Source organism: Dermacentor andersoni, chromosome 8, assembly GCF_023375885.2.
Source record: "Dermacentor andersoni chromosome 8, qqDerAnde1_hic_scaffold, whole genome shotgun sequence".
NCBI classification, from domain to species: Eukaryota; Metazoa; Arthropoda; class Arachnida; order Ixodida; family Ixodidae; genus Dermacentor; species Dermacentor andersoni.
This window is the reverse complement of record NC_092821.1, coordinates 122,400,761-122,416,970: the sequence shown is the minus strand read 5'-3', so window position 1 is coordinate 122,416,970 and position 16,210 is coordinate 122,400,761. Positions and strand designations below refer to the sequence as shown.

General features: G+C 45.1%; 2 protein-coding genes and 1 long non-coding RNA gene across 9 annotated transcripts in view; 1 reads left to right on the top strand and 2 right to left on the bottom strand.

Annotated features, from left to right (window-relative positions):
- Positions 1-16,210, bottom strand: part of LOC140219863 (uncharacterized) — a 478,555-nt gene that overhangs the window by 125,558 nt on the left and 336,787 nt on the right. The window lies entirely within an intron of this gene.
- Positions 1-16,210, top strand: part of l(1)10Bb (BUD31-like protein) — a 125,930-nt gene that overhangs the window by 63,780 nt on the left and 45,940 nt on the right. The window lies entirely within an intron of this gene.
- The window catches only part of LOC126529029 (uncharacterized), a 76,722-nt gene that overhangs the window by 25,583 nt on the left and 34,929 nt on the right, over positions 1-16,210 (bottom strand). Inside the window, exon 1 of one of the 5 annotated variants that reach the window (XM_055069576.2) lies at positions 4,478-9,731. The exons of 2 other annotated variants lie outside the window; for them this stretch is intronic. In XM_055069576.2, the coding sequence (XP_054925551.1) occupies positions 4,478-4,886 (409 nt within the window). In that variant the 5' untranslated portion in view covers positions 4,887-9,731. Of the gene's footprint in view, positions 1-4,477; positions 9,732-9,834; positions 12,727-16,210 lie in introns of those variants that run through there. 2 more of the 5 variants (XM_055069575.2, XM_055069581.1) reach the window with 2 other exon arrangements.

Here is a 16,210-nt window from a genome sequence, read left to right as displayed (position 1 = left end):
TCAAATTCGGCACTTGGGCAGTAGTCAGCATCAAAGGAATCACTGCTCGGCTCACAGCAGACCAACTAACGTGCACACCCATCATCATCATCATCATCATCATCAGCCTGGTTATGCCCACTGCAGGGCAAAGGCCTCTCCCATACTTCTCCAACTACCCCGGTCATGTACTAATTGTGGTCATGTTGTCCCTGCAAGCTTTTTAATCTCGTCCGCTCACCTAACTCGTCCGCCCTCTGCTACGCTTTCCTTCCCTTGGAATCCATTCCGTAACTCTTAATGACCATTGGTTATCTTCCCTCCTCATTATGTGTCCTGCCCATGCCCATTTCTTTTTCTTGATTTCAACTAAGATATCATTAACTCGCGTTTGTTCCCTCACCCAATCTGCTCTTTTCTTATCCCTTAACGTTACACCCATCATTCTTCTTTCCATAGCTCGTTGCATCGTCCTCAATTTAAGTAGAACCCTTTTCGTAAGCCTCCAGGTTTCTGCCCCGTACGTGAGTACTGGTAAGACACAGCTGTTATAAACTTTTCTCTTTAGGGATAATGGCAACCTGCTGTTCATGATTTGAGAATGCCTGTCAAACGCACTCCAGCCCATTCTTATTCTTCTTATTATTTCGGTCTCATGATCCGGATCCGCAGTCACTACCTGTCCTAAGCAGATGTATTCCCTTACCACTTCCAGTGCCTCGCTACCTATCGTAAACTGCTGTTTTCTTCCGAACTTCTTTAGTGTCGACAAATTCCCCATGCTGCCGTATATCAGTGCTCTTTGCAAGCTCATACATGGCGTCACAACCTGCATCGTAAATGTACTTATTTTGCAAGTGACAATAAATTGTGCCTTTTCACTACAAGTCTGAAGAAAAGCATTTCCATCCAGAATCTCAATTGCCTCACTCCGGAATGGAATGAAGAGCATGACTTGTTCTCGTTAATAATTCATGACATCTTCTTGCATGTAATGTCTGTAGATCAACGGAAAATAAGCCCACTGGAAAACACACGAGCGCCTGTCCTGTCTCTTTTTCAGCTGTTGTGCGTGTTTTCCAGTGCGCTTATTTTCCGTCGATCTGCAATGCACCATCTGGTATGTATGCAGGTGTTGTTAAAGTAATGTCTGTAGCAAATGACAAAATCTTTCCTGTGCATAACGTAGGTTTTCTGACGGTTATTGTAAGTGTACGAACTCATAAACTCAGCCAGGCATACATTCTGCATTTCTATGGGGTCTCTTCTCATTTTTTTCAATGACATTCTCCTTCCTCACGTCGGTAGAATAAGGAGGTAGATTGGCAACACAATGCGTTGGCGGGCTAGTTGGTGCGAATCCATGAATACTTTGTCTATAAAGCTGTCTATAAAGCTTTGTCTATAAAGCTGTCTCTAAAGGAGTGACGCAATGAAATGATGTCAGTTGAGAGTAGCACCTTGTCCTGTCGTCTTTCTTGTGTCTGTTGTTTTGCGCTAAACAAAGTATTCACGTATTCGTAGATTGACAAGCTCATTGGTTGTCTTCCGTATGCGAACCCTCTCTTCAGGGTAGCACGTCGGTATGTAGGCAACTTCATGACTCTTTTCAGACATTTTCTGTCTTGGGAGAAACCAAGCAGCTTCTTGAGATGACAGTTCTACAGCCTTCAGCATGTTAAGCCCAAGCACCTCATGTATCTGTGGATAATGCATGTCTAACTGTTCTTGGACCATCTCGTGGACAGCCTTATGCAAGCTAGGCATGCCTCTATCAGCCTTATTAACGTGGTCAACCACGTACGTAGCACAAGCATAATGATCGAGAATCACCTGCAAATCCATGTTGGAATCGAGAACCAAAGCTATACACACATTAAACGGATTGACCCACTTTTGGGCAGGTGTTCGTTTATACAGAATGCATGGTCTAGATACACCAGCGCACAGAATCTCCATGTAGTGGTCGTCGTCTTGCACACTAAATGCACACCAAGCTGATGTATATTGTCCTACTGAGTGTGCTTAAGCGACTTGTGCATTCCGTTGTACTTGTCCTTCAACTTCTCAATTTGATTCTTTTCATTCTGATCTTCGGCAAGTGGGAAGGGCACAACCACTCTAGTGATATTGCTAGGCATGAATGAAGCGCCAAAGCAACACTTGGTCTGTCCTTTCTTGTAGCAAGTATGAGTGTAAGCATGCATCCGAGTACGTTCTCCGCGAAGCAACGAAATGTCTAGCGAAGCCAAGGTGGTAATCATGTTGACTGTGTCAGGCATGCCGCCAGACAATTCCTCTTCGGGAGCATTTTCAAGCCAAAGTAGTATATGCACATGGGGGCTTCCCCTTTGCTGGAACTCAACTTTCTTAGAGTAATCAACGACTACGTAGGCGCTAAAAGGATAACACCTAATTCTATCCTCCAGAATATTTAGAATGTCACTAAATATTAGATTGCAGTATATGGCGCAAGCCACAGGTTCGTTATTGCACAAATCGACCCTATCCCATGTTAGTCAACTCCTCAATCTCTCTAACCCGCTCGGCAACACTTCGTGCACGCAACTTCGAGCACTCCGACTGGCCTCTCCCAATGAACTCCCTAAGCTCAAAGGGTTAGGAATGCATGGAGTTTCCCAAGCCGTGTAATCATAGCAAATACCTCCTTTTTCCGATCTTACCAGTACTGAATCGTATTGGGATCGCCACGCTTAACGGCAATGTCTCTAGTAATAGCTTCCTGTAAACCGCATTCTTCTCTGACTGCTGACGCATAATGTCCTTGGTAGAGCTGCTTGAAGGAAACGTCATAGTCTTCTCTACCAAATTGTGGTGTATCACTGTCATGGCCATGTCAAGAACGTGGTTTGGCTCAACTCCCCGCCGATCGGTTCTCCTAATCTCACTACTAGATGTAGCAAACGGAGAGGGATGCAAAGGTGTAATTACCCTGGTGGGCCCAAGTATATCTGGGGAAACCATTCCTCGGCATGGTGATCGAAGAGTATAGGGATATAGGAACTTTTCCCTCACCTGGAGCCACATCCAAGTAGTGCCGACCGTCCATTAGCTTACTACCTACCCCATCGTCGTAAACCATCGTTCGGCTACCGGCATTCAATGCACAAGCCAACTGCAACGGACCGTTCAAATCTGTAATCTCGGGGGCAGATTCAACCTTTTCATCATTCACATTACGGGTAACGATGAGCAGTGTCACAAGTGGCGCCACACTCCCCCTCCTCTTCTGTTTTCTGCATGAGATTGGCGCGGCTCGCTACGTGCTTGCGCGCGCTTTTCTGAGCGCAGATTGGAGTGCACCTGCTTTAAAAATTGATAGCCTTGGTAACTCTCAATGCCAACAATATGCAATCGGTTCAACTCGCGTTCGGAGTGCCTTTCATTTTTGATACTTTGGCTCAAGTTATGTGCGACAAATTGTATATATCTATGTACTACCCATAGATTTACCTAGAAGTGCATTGGTCATCCGCATCTCTTCGCGCCGCGCACTTATGGTGGCTAGAACAGCGCAGTTAATAAACCTGGTATATTTCCTTATAATATTGTTTTCTTTGATCGTTGTCCCTGATCAATATTCCACCAACAAGAAGCGCGCGTAAAATGACATGTTGCAATTAGGCGGCTTGTGTGGCAAAAATTACGTGTCAATGTTAAAAATGGCAGTTGAACTGGCTAAAACTACAATTTGTGCCGGCTGACAAGAGTCGCGGGCGCACCAAAGCAAGTAAAACCATAAAAAAATTACTGCACAGGCTTTCTGCGTGAAAAACTGGGCGACCGCCAGCGTCCGCGCAACGAACGCGCGCTCACTAGCAGACGACGCACATGACAACGACAGCAAAATTGAAGACGCCATGTTGTATAACCTAGGCTTCAAATATGTATACATAGTAAACATGTGCCAGTATAAATTTGCAGTTGAACTAAAGCACCGTTATAAGAGCGTACGCGCGCAATCGGTTTCAGCGGCCGCAGCCAAATTGCGTTGAATATGCCGCAAAGCGCGTCTCCGCCCCAATCCAGTTCGCTCGCAGCGCCCTCGCACAATTTTTCCACACGCGGCGCCTCATCGGCAGAGCGCCGTTCGCCCCACTCCATTCAAACATTGAAGGAAACTCAATGTACGGAGCGCACAAATTGGTCTTGTGTCTAAAGCGCTTCAGGGCGAGTTTGGGCGTTTGGGTCGATGCAGGCTGAACTCAATACACAGATAGTGCGCATCTAGACATCATATTCAAGGACGTTTGACGCGGGAATTTGAGCCCGATCGTAATTGAATTTCTGTTTGCGCAAGCTGCGAAAGGATCCCGATTATGCTCGGTCGCGATCGAAAGTGCCCCGTGTGACCGGGATATAAGAATTTGCTTGCTCGCTCAAGCTTCGTTAGCTTTTAAAAAGTTATCATGCAGATCGCATGCATTAGAACAACACACTGCACAACTATGTTCAAACTCAACGTTGAGAAACTCACGTTTCAATCGCCCGTCGGCGCCAGTCGTGGCTCGTCTCTGTGTCCGCCTAAAGCTTTCCACTACGCGCAAGCCAGGATCGGAAGCTCTTCGCTGCTGGGCTGCCCGTCTTCTCTCCTCGCGATGGGTTGCATCGTACTGCCGTTCCGCAGCAAGTCTCCTGGCCCGCAACTCGGGATCGTCGGCCCTCCTCTGCCTTTTAGCTTCGGCAGCCCTCGCCCGGAAATCCCGATCTTCCCGACGCCGCTTAGACCGCTCACGCTCGGCTTCCCGCTTACTGCGCCGTCGCTCCACTTGTTCCTCGGGGGAGAGCACCTTCTTAGGTCTGCCCATGCTAATCATCGGTGGATCGGGCACTGATGCCGCCGGCGCACGCCAACTAGTGCACGTGCACGTCAGGGCTTGCGTCATCGATAGGCGCAGGCAATCCCCCACCGCGCGCCTCCTCACCCAAACACCTGCGCCGCGACGCGCGCTCCTAGCTGTTGCCTCTCTATGCTTCGCCTAGCCTTTCCTTCTCTCCACTTCGCTTTGCATAGCTGCGCCGAGTTTTGAGCGGTCGCCGGGCACGGCTGGAGCTCAACCTTAAACAGCTCCGCTGTTAAAAAGCAGCCTGTCTGCCGCCCTGGCCACTCAAGAAAACATTGCTGTAGCTGATCATGAACTGCTACTTTTGGAGCTGTTCCATTTAAGTGTCTTTCGACGTATTGAAAAGGTGATAACTGGTGACACATGCATGGTAGATGTGAAATTATGGGCCAAAACGCTGCTCACAATTGTAACCACGTGATAGTGATGTTTGTGAAACAAGTATGGCGTGTTCCGGTTTATAGTTCTGCACACGCTGCTAGAGCTGCTTCAACTTTTGAGCTTAGTTAAAACATAACTTTATGTATTACTGTATTGTGTGCTAGAATATTATTCTAGTTAATTGCGCTGGAAGAACCAGATGGTGTCCGAGCTTGCGATCACTAGCAACACTTGGGCGCATTCCTGGAAGAGCTCGTTCCCTTATGCCTTGCCTTGCAGCGCATTTATGGTTGGTAGTGTGATCTCCCTGATAAAATATGCCTTCATGAGTTCACATGCTCTTTTGTTGCTGCTCCTGCCCGGGATCATAATGTGCGAAAGTATGGCTGATGTGAGCAGGCCTTGCAATTTGCGCTGCACCATCCAATTTATATTGTTTGAATGCTTCCTCCGATAGCCATTTAAGCAGTGGTCTGTTTGGCCCACATTGAACTTGACACAAGTGAGAAGTATCTCATAGACCACCCCACAACACAATGCACAAAATGGTTGGCATGATTTTTAATACACCCTTGTATCATGGTACGAGAACAGTTGGGCTAATTTTATGGGTGTGTAAAAAAAAAAAAAAAACACAGCTCTGACACCATATCTAGCAGGCACATTCTTCAAGCTGTGGCTGTATTTGTGTACAGATGGCAACCTCAGGTCTAGTGGAGTCTGTTCCTGTTAAGTCCGATTGGCAAGTCCTTATCGAGCTGCTCTTCAGCTTTCAAAGAATGGATTCGGCCATGGCATGCATAACCTATAGGATAAACGTGCTTTTAAAAGCCTGTCAATCTGATCTGCCTCATTTTACCATCAATGATAAATAATTGACTGCTGTTACTGTAGCACCCACTTACAGCTAAACCAAGGTATGCCCTTCTTGGTCCCAAAACAGGGATGCCGTCACATTACCTGCAGAAACTTGGATCTGGAATTCCTTAAGCTGAGGAGAACAAATGTCTTTACTTTTCTTAGTTTTGAGAGTGTACAAAAATAATCCTGTGCAAATTCATTAATAGTAGCCTTAAAAGAAAATTTGCCTTTCTTCATAATAGCGTATGGACTACTGACACTGCCCAGGCGCCGTGTCGCAGCAAGAACTATCAGTGCCTCACGCGGCAAGTTGGGTCAACACTGGCATGGAGAGATCAATCTGCCAGCATTGTGCTAGCATCCAAACTGCATGCGTGCTTTTGCTTAGAGCAACAGAAATGGCATGAATTTTGCTTTGCTACTTGAAGCCAATAGCAGAATTATTCGCTTTCACGTACGACAAATGTCATACGCCGCTGGACACACTCTCAGCATGAAATAATGTGTCTTTTTTTGCTGGAATAGCAACATTCAAAGCGATAAAAACATACAAAAAGTTGTTAATTTTATAGAAACAGGTTTGTCTGCCTGGTACCACTCCACATAAACCGTATCGATGCTGAATAGGCAGTTACCAGCAAAATGTTTCCTATAGCATTGATTCGCACAATACATGAGAGCTGCTTCGTTTTAATTTCCACTTCGTGTAACTGCTTAATCCTTCTTCATAAATACAAATCCACAAGGCCTCATGGTAAATTATGTGAGTGAAATAATGACTTGCAGGCTAACGCAATGTTTTGTGACTTCTGATGGAAGCTTGTGAGCAGAGGTGCATGTACAAAGAACTATTAAACCTGTTTAATGCTTGAAACATCTCTGAATCGCATGAGCTATTAAATACCCCCATCACGCAAGTGCAGAGACCTTTTGCTAAGTCTATCCGATAGGAGTCCTTTGTCCTGTAAATGTCTATGTTTTCCTTTATACAGCTGTATGAGAAAGCCCACGCTGCGTTTACTTGTTAAGACACTGACACCAAGCTTGGAGGAAGAAGCAAAGAAGCTAGATCCACATTGAGTGACTGTAGTGTGACAGCATAGTTAGGATTGTCAGCATTCAGGACTGTCTCTCATTACAAACCACATTTAAGTTTTTGTGAAAAAACCTCAACTAAAAGACAAAGCACATAATTTCTGATGAGCTTACACTGTGAATTTTCATTCTTTAAAGCTTTGTCAATATTTCTTTTTCTTATAGGTTTTATTTTCAACATTAGTACTCTGGGGTTTTCCACTTATGGCCAAAATACATTTACACAAGAACTAAAATTCATGCTAGTTGGTGCTGACTAGGCCAAATTTCAGTTTTTCAGTCTTGTATGTCATTTTGCTTTTGTGTTCTATTTGACACTTTCACAGGACATGTGTTCCTTATTGACACATACATTCACGCGCGCCTGCCATCTCCTCTCACAGTATGAATACCAAGGCCTGTAATAACTGTACTGGCAGCCACTAAAACCTGTTTCTGTGGCGATTTATGTTCCATGTTCAGTGGTGAAAAGTGCAGCCATAGCTGTAAGAAAGTAACATTTTGTTCATCAAGCCGAAGTTCATGCTGCTCATGTTTTTTGAAGTGTTATTTCTCGAATATTAGCTACGTCCTGGCAAGGTGGTGGGAACAAGAGCTCGAATAGCAACAGCCATGTCTGAAGTAGCTCTGAAAGACTGCTAGTACATGTAATAGGCGTCTCGGTGCTTTTACCGACAGTAGATCGCAGGTTCCCGCATGTCCTGCGACAGTGGCCCCTTTCCGCTCGCAAGTGTGCTTCACCGCAGTACATTGCGTATGCTTCGCAGCATAAGACGATTGTATTCCAGCGAAGCTGACTTTAGGACAATGAATTATGCAACGCTTCTTGGATTGTAACCTGAATTCACTATGTAGAGGCGCTATGAGAAGGTATGCTGCTCTATGTTCACAGTAAAGATAATCGGCGTCACAGAAAAATAAATCTTCATAATATTTATTTGCGATATATCCATTCAACGTCGGCCAAATTTTCATCTGCCGTTTTACTTGTGGCACTGCCGCCAGAAAGTCCGAATAACCGAGCGGATCTGAATACTGTGGATCTGAAAATTGCCCAATAACTATATTTGCTTTCTGTTGAAATCAGTTTTGCCCTTAATAGGACGTGAATGAAAGAATTCATAAAATTATTGGTGTCAATACAACAATCGTAAGCAACCTCTAGAAATATGACATCTTGTGATAAAATTGTGAAAATTGGCAGTTATGTATTATGACATCGAAGCAGGAGACAAATTTTGTAATTAAAAAAAGTCATGTATGCATCTACTTTTTCATCCTCCCTCTTGTGCTTAGGCCTTTATTAGTCTACATTGTGCAACAAGTAAAATAAAATGTGAAAAATAACTGAAGAGAAAGAAAATCCTAGCCTGTTAACATACGTCTACTCAGTACACTATTGAGACATCCTGATTTACTTGTACTAATCATAAGCGTGCTCATTTGTCAAGTCTGGCACGGAAATGGGTAACTAAAACTTCAGTTCTTAAGCTGCAACATACACAACCACGCTTACATAGGAATGAAAAGAGCAAGGCGCAATAGACCAGGACAGAAGAACACAAACGACAGGACCGGCGCCACTCGAGGCTGGCAAGCGGAGACGGTGATTACGTTAATGCACAAAATGGCAGGATCAGTGCGAAAGCTTTGTTGAAAGAAAGGGCCCAATCTAGAATAAATATGCTTAAGTAGTTCATGCTCAAGTTGCTCAAATATGCTCAAGTTGGTTCATGTAGACGACGTTCATGTAGACGGTTCATGTAGATGAAGCATGAACCAACTAGCCCAAGCAAGAGTTTTACTTACATAGGAAACATCTTTCATGAGGCCTGTTGTTGACACACACATTGCAGATAGTATTATGGATAAAGCATGTAGCTGACCGTAATGCCCTCAAACTCTTTCGAACATACGTCTACTGTCTATAGCATCCTGGACCAACCTTCTAGTTATGCTTTGAAGCTGCTGTCAGATCTTGAACCAAGCCCAATCATTTTCTTTGTTCTCTTGGTCTAGCCATTTCCCCCTTCATTTACGTTTGTCATATTGACACAAATATTGGATCACTTTTCAATTGCGTGTAGTTTGGGCAAAATAAATTTGAAGAAAGGCAAGAATGATTCAGTGTTTTTTATGACCTGATTTTTCGGACTCATTGATTATGTGGAGCTACGTGCGCAGCTGCAACATCAATGATAGAACCAATGTATATGGCAACTGAGCCCTCGACAGATGTTATGTGAATAGTTCATTAAAAAGCTTTATAAACGTTTCTCCATGTCTGCGGCACAGACCCATTGCTACTGCGACTATATTGAGCTGCATGGCTATTCAGAGCATTATTACAGAACAAGATCTTCCAGTCTTTACTTAATAAACAGTCAACATAACAAATAATCAAATGACTTTTAGTATTTTTACTAAATTTAAGTATTTCTTCACTTCCACTGTCGTGTTTTCTCATTTCTAAGGTAGGCAGCTGGTCCTAAAAGTCTCAACAGACTATCTAACCATGTGGAGCGATTTTTAACACTGCTTTTGCCTGCTTTCTACATGGTTACCCGGAATCAGTAGCTGTGATGCAAATTCTTTATATTTGGAATGGGTCACTCAGGCAAAACCTTGGAGCACCCAAAAGAAGATAAAGCCATTTGCATATCTCCAACAAAACATTTAATGTACACATGGAAGGGAAAGCAAATAGTAAAGACTTAAATAAGAAGCAAGAGTAAGACATCTTGACCTGATGTAAATTAACAACAGACTACAACAAATAAAATAGTACAAAACAAAGCAAATGAGAAAAACATTGTTCAGCCAAAGAATACAGTCCACCGTTGCAGCAAGGTGAGACGATGAGGGAAGCAGCAATGCGCTTGGTCCTGCAGCTATGGACTTGATCAAAGGGTCCAAGACATCATGAACGTCATGTCCACACTTGGCCAAAGAATGGATGGCCATATCAGGAACCTTGAACAGTACGCCAGGAGAAGGTGTCCTGGCACGGCAGCTGTCTGCAAGTTCGGACCACAGAAACGGTCACAAAAACGGCCACGTAAATGGAAGCTCACAGGTCCTGTGTTAGAATTCTGTGGCCTGGTGAAGTTGCAAAGTGTGCTCTTGTAGCAATGTGTTGGACAGGCCTTGACTAGTTGCACTGGTCCAGTGAAGTCTTGGCTGCCTGGTTCCAAAAAGGGACGGCACGTCTTCAACACAGACCCCTCCAACACAGCTCCAATAAAATAGGAAGATCAGTGTAGCCTTGGAATATGCTTCGGTTTTTTACATTTGGTGCCATGATACCCAGGACTCCTACTGCAGCTGCAGGCGTCATCTGCAGCTTCGTGAGGTGGGATCACCTTCCGCTTCCTTCAGCTCCTGTCTGACTTTGCCCTTCATCAGGATGGCCCAAAGTTCAGAACGCCAGGATGCTCCCGAAGATGAATGGCCAGCACAGCCCTCACGGCAGCCTGTGGCCTGTCTATCAATGCGAACGACAGCTGCAATGACAACTTTGAAGCTTGCAAGGCTGGGACTATCAATTTCTTCAGTGACATATCCATCCTGTAGGCCTAGCCCTCGAAGTGAACAGCACATAGAATCCAGATGGATCTCTCACCATAGAATGCAGATGTATCTCTCACCACAATGATAATTGCTTCATAGCTGGTAAGGCTGGAATAGCGAGTCTTGTCCGAAGCCTGATTGTGCAGGCTTAGCCCTTGATACCACCAGCTGTGTGCCTGCCAATGTTCTGTGCCTTCATCATGACGGCCGCTCCAAGGTTTGCGAGGCTGTATTTGATGTTTTTTTCTGCCAGAATATGTATTTTAGGGCATGTACTAACAAATATTTGCTTCGTTATAGTCAATACTACGACAGATCCCTCATTTTTGACTTTGTTATAGCAGAAGAGAGCTCCACATAAAGCATGAAAAACCGATATTTATATTTCATCTTTTATATCCCATAATTTGCTATACCCATGTACGTTGTATCAAGGTTCGACTGTATATGAAGAAACAGTACACAAAGATACAGACGGCATTTCATAACAGAACTTAGAAAGCGGATCATTCAGACATCCATAATGTAATAATAAGCATTACAATGCATTACATAGCTGTTGATCTACTCTATAGTATCATGGTGTTGTGTTTTCTTATGCCTGCTCAAGTAACCAGCCCGCGCAAAGGACTTGGAGGTAAAGGCACAACGGTATGGTCGGTCACCTGCATGAATGCTCAGGTGTTGCTTCGTGGCACCCTTCAGCAAGAATTTCTGAGTGCATGAAGGGCAATGAAATGGCTTGTCGCTGTATGGGTGTGCAGGTGTTTCTTCATGCTCGACTTGAGTGAGAATCTCCGGGGGCATGAAGGGCATTGAAATGGTTTCTCGTCTGTGTGGATTCACAGTTGTACCTTCATGCTGGACTTATGAAGGAAACTTTGAGGGCATGAAGTGCACTGTCATGGCTGCTCATCCGTGTGGGTGCGCAGGAGGGTTTTCAGGTAGGTCTTTCGTGTGAAGCTCTGAAGGCATGAACAGCATTGAAATGGCTTCTCGCCTGTGTAGGTGCACAAGTGGTCTTTCAAGCTGGACTTGTTTGAGAAGCTTTGAGGGCATAAAGGGCATTGTCATAGCTTCTCACCTGCGTGGTTGTGCAGGTGGTCTTTCAGGTGGGTCTTTCGTGAGAAGCTCTTAAGGCATGAAGGGCATTCAAATGGCTTCTCGCCTGTGTGAGTGCGCAGGTGGTCTTTCATGCTGGACTTACGTGAGAAGGCTTGAGGGCATGAAGGGCACTGTAATGGCTTCTCACCTGTGTGGTTGAATAGGTGGGTTTTCAGGTGGGATTTTCGTGAGAATCTCTGAAGGCACGAAGGGCATTGAAATGGCTTCTCGCCTGTGTGGGTGCGCAGGTGGGCTTTCATGCTGGACTTATGTGAGAAGCTTTGAGGGCATGAAGGGCACTGCCATGGCTTCTCACCTGTGTGGGTGCGCTGGTGAGCTTTGAGGTGGGTCTTTCGTGAGAAGCTCTGAAGACATGAAGGGCATTTAAATGGCTTATCACCTGTGTGGGTGTGCAGGTGTTCCTTCATGTTGCACTTGCGTGAGAAGCTGCGAGGACATGATGGGCATTGAAATGGCTTCTCGCCTGTGTGGATCCGCAGGTGGTCTTTCAGGTGGGATGTTTGTGAGAAGCTCCGAGGGCATGAAGGGCACTGCAATGGCTTCTCACCTGTATGGGTGTGCTGGTGTTCCTTGACCTTGCACCGTTGTGAGAATGTCTGAAGGCATGAAGGGCATTGAAATGGCCGCTCACCCGTGTGGACGCACAAGTGCCTCTTCAGAGTGTCTCTTCTCGAGAAGCTCCGGGGGCACAAATGGCACTTAAAGAGACGCTCGCCAGTATGGACCCTGGCACGTGCTTTTAGATGAAACAGTTTATCAGCCTCATAGTCACGGAGATGATCTTGGTTGAGGCATCCCTGCTGGGAATTTCCACCGTTGGCTGTTGATGGAGAAATAGAAGGCCTCAATGCTGCACAAATGAAACAAAAGTAGTATTATGAAATGCAAAAAGGAACAGATACTTAAGTTAATGAGATTTCCTTTCTTTTTTTTATTTGAGAGGTTTGAGGGTGATTTCAGGTATGATAGCACAAATGACGCCTAGTGGTCCTTTTTGATTTACGCAATATTTCTGCATCTAAATTCTTCACGACTCTTTCAGAAGTCCACCTGTATAAATATTTTTTCAGAAAGCTAAAGAATCAGGAAGTGAGAGAATCTGGAATGTTCAAAGACTTTCACGAATTTCCGCGACCCTTAGATGACAGTGTCAAAAAGCTTCGACAAATGTTACTCTCCGATCCTCAACAAGCAGTTGACATTTGAAGGCCACATTTCGCACTTGCAAAATGCATGATTCATTGGCACGACAAATTTCTCATGAGACTTGATCAGTGGGTTTCTTCTTGACCACACGCCGAACTTGGCAACGTTTTCGTAAGTAGAGATTGTAAAGTGCGAGCTAGGTGGGTTATACCCGTAACAGGTATAACCCACCAACACGTAAAACTCGCACCCCCCTTTCAGAATAGCCCAGAAAAATTATGCAACACCTCGTGCAGATTTAAAAAAAATTTGGCAGAGACACTTCAGACTACTTACGTGTGAGAATGCTAAAGCATTATAGTACCTTTGGTGAAATGTTTTTTCCGCGCGCTCCTCGTTCACACAAGCTCTTGCATGCGCTCTAACTGTGCCTCGGTAAGGCCAAATAAAGATACACCAAGTGTCTCAACGCGCTCACTTGCCCACGAGGAGTTCATAACTCAAAGGACTGCACAGCGGCATTCAATTGGACATTAATGTTTTCTATTTTATACACTCATGATGTTACGCCACCTCCTCCCCATTGGCTTCACCGTCATATGCCCAATGATGCACACACTAGGCACATGTTTATTCAACCAGAACTGTGGAGCCGGCAAGCGTGCTTGTCCCACACCTCGGAGGTCTGGATTCGATTCCCACCCAGACCGAAATTTACGAAATTTTCTTTTACAGGAACCTCCCTGAGAAGTTTGACGTCAATCAGAGCATCTTTAATGTGTTTTTACTCTTTGCGCCGTCAGCCATTTTTGGTACAATCGCTCACTGGCGCAGCTGCTGCCACTGGATATTCGCCCAATGGGGCATATAATGCTGTCGCATTAAAAGTTATTCATGTATAACCAACGGAAATAACTAGCTGCAGTGATGGAAGTGGCACTTGGTCTTTTGGAGCAGCTTTCGGAGCAGAAAAATGTGCTGTTTGGAGCAAGAAAAGAATGCTTTGGAGCAGTACCTTACTGCTCTGGTGCAGAGAGGAAACTTTGTATAAGTTAGTACTTTCTAAACATTGCATTCAATATATCATACTAAGATGGAAGTATTTTTTCTACAACTTGCTGCTCCATTTTATTGTTGTTATTTAAGAAGATAAGTGCCAACCTAATCCTAATTAATTCACAGTTAATTCTGCATTTCGATAAAGAATTTAATAAATTTATTTTCATCTCAAGGAATTGAGCCACCTGCAGTGGATAGCCTATCACACGTTCGCGTATGCGGGCGGCACGGTCACAGCTACGTAAATTGCAGTGTGCGTGCCATGAACCGTACGCCTACGCGTACGTGTTAATGAATTTCTGTTCGCAAAATAAAATGTACAGTTTATTACAAAGTGGAGTGATTCGACAGCCGCGGCCGACTGCTCACTGTACGGCCGGTACCTCACCGGTCCCTCACGGCGACATAGAAATATGTTAGTTTGTTCAAAAGCGAAACTATATATGCCTAGGCAAAACACTCGTGGTCCGACCACAGAAAATGCGGGCGTGTGAGCCATTGTTTAGGGGGTATGAGTCGTCGCATTCGTCTTACGTGACGGACGGACAAATTTCTCGTTAAGCAGGCACAGAAACCTACGTATTATTGCAGAGAAGGGACACAGATCGCGGGGGGACAGGTTTAAGACAATATCATGATGACATAACTAAAGAAATACTTTTACAGCAGCTTAGTTGAAACGCTCGCGGTCCGACCATGGACAGAAACGTTCCGGCGGAAGATGCGGCGCGCCATTGGCTACGCCGATAGTGACGTTGTTCTCTCTCGCAGCAAAGCACGCGTGCAGCAGTCTTTCTCCATATAAATATGTGTCCCTGTCTTCAATTAAATGAAATGTGTGGCCCCAGTGTGTCACTTGGTAACTACACTGCACAGCCGAGTCATAAACACTATGAATAACGCATTACAAAACACAAATGCGCAACATAATTCAGAAATGGACCCGCTGGATTAACACAATGAACCGCTCATTGCACCCCTCCATAATGGTGATTATGCGAACCGTAATGTGCGACATTTCAAATAAACACTGTTATAAACCCAAGTCAAACATGTGTGCAACCTGATTAAGAAACACAAAGACGGAACCAGTAATTGAGAAACAGTTTAATAAACCACCAGAATTAAACCAGCAATAAACATCGGGGCCGCATACTTCAGCTTCGCTGGTTTACTATCTGTTCGAGGTGCATGGGCGGTGTATTTTTTTCTTTCAGATAAAGCAGTACTTACTAGAACAACATTACTTCAAATGTACATGTGCGAGTCTTTCGTAAAGCAGCGCCTAGTACTAAACCACTGGCGTGATCGCCAGGAATGATCCGACGGCATAATTCGTCTCGCGGATGGAAAGCAAACACCGATCAGCGAGGCAGCCTCGGGTGGCTTGCAAGTACTGCATTTCGTTTGGTATTCGCATCGGCAAAACCGAGAAAACCAGTTCATTTGAGTTCACGTTAATCGTGTTGTCAAAGATAAGCGCACTATGACGAGCTGCGGCCAGATCGCAGGCGCCGTCGGTCGTCATCATTGCGGTGGTCAGTGAGATAGGCTTACCGTCTCGTTCGGCCGCATTTTAGTGGGTGCGAAATGCAAGAATCTGCATTGGGTGCACATCAAAGAAGCCCAGGTAGTAAAAATTAACAGAAAGTTCCGCACTACCGCGTGCCTCATAAATAAATCGTGGCTTCGGCACCTCCCCCCCCCCCCCCCCCCCCCCCAGAAAACGAAGGAAGATAATGCAAGCGGGGACGGTGAATGTGGACGGAGCCTAGCGATGTGCCTAGAATACATCGACGGTACCTACCGTTTGCAAACATGTTTAGGTATATATGCTGTAGCTGTCGTGGAAAGCCAGCGAGCGTGAGTCCCGAAGAAGGGAGACATGCGCGGCGCCTTCTCGCGCGCGCAGAACATGTATTCCCAATTCGAAGCAGGTGCGGATATGGGCACAGGCCTGGTGCAATACGTGCCATAAACGAAAATTTTGCGCAGCATATAGCAGGATTTTCTTCACGGTGCCGTTTGGCACAGTTTGATGCAGCATTTTCATCAATGTAAATGCATTGCAACCCTCAAATGTTTACAGAAACAGTCTCTTCTCTGGTACAAATGACTTGTCCATGTTG